The sequence below is a fragment of the Cyprinodon variegatus genome, unplaced genomic scaffold, assembly GCF_000732505.1.
Source record: "Cyprinodon variegatus isolate N-32 unplaced genomic scaffold, C_variegatus-1.0 Scaffold263, whole genome shotgun sequence".
Taxonomy (NCBI): Eukaryota; Metazoa; Chordata; class Actinopteri; order Cyprinodontiformes; family Cyprinodontidae; genus Cyprinodon; species Cyprinodon variegatus.
This window is the reverse complement of record NW_015150716.1, coordinates 587,885-592,208: the sequence shown is the minus strand read 5'-3', so window position 1 is coordinate 592,208 and position 4,324 is coordinate 587,885. Positions and strand designations below refer to the sequence as shown.

The 4,324-nt window shown below is 41.6% G+C and overlaps 1 protein-coding gene across 1 annotated transcript; it reads left to right on the top strand.

Moving 5' to 3' along the window:
* Window positions 1-995: 995 nt before the first annotated feature.
* On the top strand, window positions 996-3,281 carry irx3 (iroquois homeobox 3). The gene is made up of 2 exons (XM_015382693.1): window positions 996-1,528; window positions 1,979-3,281. Exons 1-2 carry the CDS (start codon window positions 1,310-1,312, stop codon window positions 3,047-3,049), a joined length of 1,290 nt encoding a protein of 429 aa, XP_015238179.1. The 5' UTR covers window positions 996-1,309; the 3' UTR covers window positions 3,050-3,281.
* The last annotated feature ends 1,043 nt before the right edge of the window (window positions 3,282-4,324 follow it).

The window sequence follows — 4,324 nt, the reverse complement described above, 5'->3', positions numbered from 1 at the left end:
ATTATTATTATTATTATTATTATTATTATTATTATTATTATTATTATTATTATTATTATTATTATTATTATTATTATTATTTATTCCAGAAGTGTAACTTTGAACTCGTCAGGAATAGAAAATATAATTGTTAATTTTTATGTTTATTCTCTGAACAAACCTCTCCTGCTCGGTTCACTATGTGTATCCCTCTGGTTTTCACAGTTGTTATTTTACGCTTAGTCTTCATTAACAGCATAACGCGCCCCATCATTAGCGTCTCCCCCCTTTGATACCAAGCAGTTACACGCGACCCATGTTTGATGTTTCGAATTAAAAAGAATGACTCCGATTCTGCTCCCTCTCCATGAGCCCAAATAACACTTCCAAAGCGCTCAATAAGAGCTAAACTCTCACTTAACGTCCAAGCTTTAAATAAAACTTGTGACAATGCTCATGCATGCATCCTAAAGACAATTTGTTTGGTTCATTTAAACATTAAGAATTTTGTTTGCAGTAAAATAAAATATATTTGAATGTTTAAGAACTTCTTTAGGAGACAGAAACTGCGTTAAAATAGACAATAAAAATTTGGCAACAGTCTGAATTTCAATACAGGTTGAATTTGCAGTTTTAACGCAAGACTTTCAGCTCTTACGAAAGAAACTTTGTGTTTGAAACACAAAACAAACAAACTTGCAAAGATTACCAACTAAAGTTAATCATTATAATGTGTTGGAAATTTGTTTTTCTTCCTAAAATTTGGAATCTGAAAACGTCTGCAGGACAAACATGAAATGAAATAGATTTGGGGAGCGATATAATGAGATTTGAAGCCCCATTCAAAAAAAAAAAAAAAACAGCTCCCGACATTAGTGCACTTATCCGAGGGAGAGAAAGAGGGAGGGAGGGAGGGAGGAGAAGGAGGAGGAGGGAGGGTGAAGGAGAGAGAGAGGGGAGAGAGAGAGAAAGAGCGCTGTTTGGCGTGTGGTTTGTACTAGAGGGGTGAGATTTGAGAAATAGGAGGGGCTTCAAAACGACTAGAAATGTCAATCTGAGCAAGGGAGTCCCAATAATCTGAAGCAATCTGTAAGGACCTGACCTTAGTCCATCCAGATCAATAGGGAAGTGAGGGTGGAGAGAAGACGAAGAGGAGGAAGAAACGCGGGACGCAAGCGGGATCGTTTACATTGGCTGTTCCCGAGGAAATAGACTTCCAATACCTGGCAAATTTTGTTGCTCACATGTTCACACTGTAAAAGTGGATACCGAGGCAAGTCCGTTGCTTTGCGAGGCTGCAGAAGAATCTTCCCCCCCGCTTCCTACCAACATGTCTTTCCCTCAGCTGGGATATCAGTACATCCGACCGATATACCCGCCGGAGCGACAGGGGATCGCGGGCAGCACCAGGGCCGGGGCGGAGCTGAGTCCGTCAGGCGCACTTTCCAATGTTCTATCCAGCATGTACGGCTCTCCTTTCGCCGCTGCCGCACAGGGCTACGGAGCCTTCCTACCTTACTCCAACGATATATCCATTTTCAATCAGTTGGTGAGTTTTAGCCTCTTTGAGTTTTCTTGCAACTTTTACGCAGAGCAACTTCTTGGGTGCGCACAGGGAGAGAACTTTCTTAGCGCAGTGGTGAACTTTGTAGCTTGGCAGTTTGGTTTAAAAAAAAAGTGCTTTTGCAAAGTGACACATTAACGAAATCTTGTGTGAGCTTTTTCTTTGCTTAAAAGTTTTTGAAGATGATTGATTAAAAATATATTTGGTGGAATTGCATAAGTTGTTGATAATGCATTTGTAAATTGTGACATTTTTCTCGTTTACTCTTATATGGAGCAATATTTTAAAAAAAAATGAAAGCAACAGAAATTATTTTAAAAACTTTTTTTGCTTCCTACCTAATACGAACCTGCTGTTTTATATATTTTATTTAATAGTGCAAAACAACACTTTACATGGAGATCCAAGACTTAAAATCCCTCTTTCTTTTTGCAGGGTGCTCAGTATGATCTAAAAGATGGCCACGGTGTCCAGCACCCAGGGTTCGCCCCCCCTCACCCGGCTTTTTATCCATATGGTCAGTATCAGTTCGGTGACCCGTCCAGGCCCAAAAACGCCACCAGGGAGAGCACCAGCACCCTGAAGGCCTGGCTCAGCGAGCACCGCAAGAACCCCTATCCGACCAAGGGCGAGAAGATCATGCTGGCCATTATCACCAAGATGACCCTCACACAGGTGTCCACTTGGTTTGCCAACGCCAGGAGGAGGCTAAAGAAGGAGAACAAGATGACCTGGACCCCTCGGAACCGCACCGACGAAGAGGGGAATGTTTACACCAGCGATCATGAGGGGGAGGAGGGGGACAAGAGGGAGGACGAGGAGGAGATTGACTTGGAAAACATCGACACGGAAAATATTGAGAGCAAGGAGGACTTGGACGAACAGGACGACCTTCACTCAGACATTAAACTAGACGGAAGGAGTGACTCGGAGATTTCGGATGGTTATGAGGATTTACAAGGTGCGGAGCAGAGGTTTCTGAAGGCTGTAGGGAAGGAGGCCAAGGACGCGCAGAGAGGAGGGGAGCTCTTCGGCCACCACAATCACCACCACCACTCCTCTTTGGAAATCAAGGCGTCCCAAGCGAACACAGAACAGCTGAAACTCAACCCGGTATCCGTCAGCTCTCCGCCCTCAGAGAACAACCCAGCCCCGGCCCAGAAACCAAAGATCTGGTCGCTGGCAGAGACTGCCACGGCTCCCGACAATCCCCGCAGGTCGCCGCAGGTAAATGGCAGCGGGCCGACAGCGGCAGGAGGAGGCGCAGCCACCCAGACCATCCTCGGTCCACACAGACTCATCTCTTCCTGTCCCGTTGGGAAAATCCAGAACTGGACGAACCGAGCGTTCTCGGCGCACCAGCTGGCTTTACTGAACTCCAATCATTATCTGGGACTTGCGAACCAGGCCACCGCCACCAGCCTGGCCCTGTACAGCAGCAGGCAAGCGGAGGACAAGAGTCATAGTTCAGAGACTGCAGTCACAGGTACATGTCCCCGGCACTGAGACCCGCATGTAGAAAAAAAAAACCTCCAGAGACACTATAGGCAATTTTCTGTTTTTTTATTTTATTTTATTTTTTTTTTATTTTAGGTCTCCCTTTGCTTTCTTCACCTCACGGATATGCTGTTTTCTCTCTGTTGAGGCCACAATATGATCAGTGTTGAAGTGTTACAGTTTGGAGCAGACAGTGTTTGTGTGTGTGAAAGAGATTTTTTTTTTTTTTTTGTGGGGGGAAAAAAAAAAGCCCTGCATCATTATATATAAACGAAAACATAGTAATTTAAGAAAAAATAAATAAATAAAAGTGCGATTGACAAAAAAGAAAAAAGAAAAGAAAATTCAGCTCCTACTTTTCATCATATACAAGTGTTTTTGTTTTCCCTTCAAGGCGGATCATTTTCTTGTGGGTGGTGATAATAAGCAGTGAAATCAGCGCTATAGTGTTCATTTTCTGTCCCACGGTTGTAGGAAGATCTAGTGCCTTTGGATGCAAAGAAACCGGCAGATCAAACAGACAGAAGGCTGTCTGATTGTGACAGTTTAGATTTTTTAGTTTTATTATTTTGATGCCATCTCATTCTTTTTCTTTTGCTCTTTTTTTTCTAAAGCCATTATTACCCAAATGAGCTTTGATTCTGAAAATTTGATTCATCCCCCTGTGTATGTGTGTGTTAGTTTGAAAGTGTGTAAGAGTGTGTCCACCGCTTGTGTTATTCCGTTAAGGCCTCTCTCCACACTCAGTTGTTTTGCTCATATAAATAAACTGAATGCAAATTTTATTTCAGGCTGTTTTAATTTTTTTCATTGTTTTTTAAAAGGCAATTGTCACTTTTATATTACTTCATGTTTTAACTCTCCAAGAGGCTCTTATAACTGTTTATTTTCTCCTTCCATGCACATTTTCATTTAGCTTTTACGCCTGTGTGTTTCATTCTAAGGCCTTAGGACAGACTTAAAACAGCGATGGTTCCCGGTCCCATTTTTTCTCCTTCTTTTTTTTATTTTATTTTATTTCAAATCGAATATGGAATGTAAAATAAGAATAAAACAACTCTGTATAGCCTACTTACATTGTAAGCATGTCCCGTGTAAAACTGCTAATGTAATAATGTATGAACATGTAGTCTGTGAGCTTTTTTTTCTCCTTTCTTTTGGTAAGTTCTGTGAGGATTTGATGTTATAATTTTTTTTGTATATAAAGTTAAGAATATGTACATACTTGTGAACCAAATTGTACAAGAAAGTCTATATTTTTGGCTAATAAATGAACTGCTGCAA

Bases quoted from the DNA above. Each gene is read 5' to 3' on its own strand.
- irx3 (XM_015382693.1), top strand. From the start codon at position 1,310: ATGTCTTTCCCTCAGCTGGGATATCAGTACATCCGACCGATATACCCG. The intron at 1,529-1,978 runs GTGAGTTTTAGC...TTCTTTTTGCAG, and splicing joins TATCCATTTTCAATCAGTTG to GGTGCTCAGTATGATCTAAA.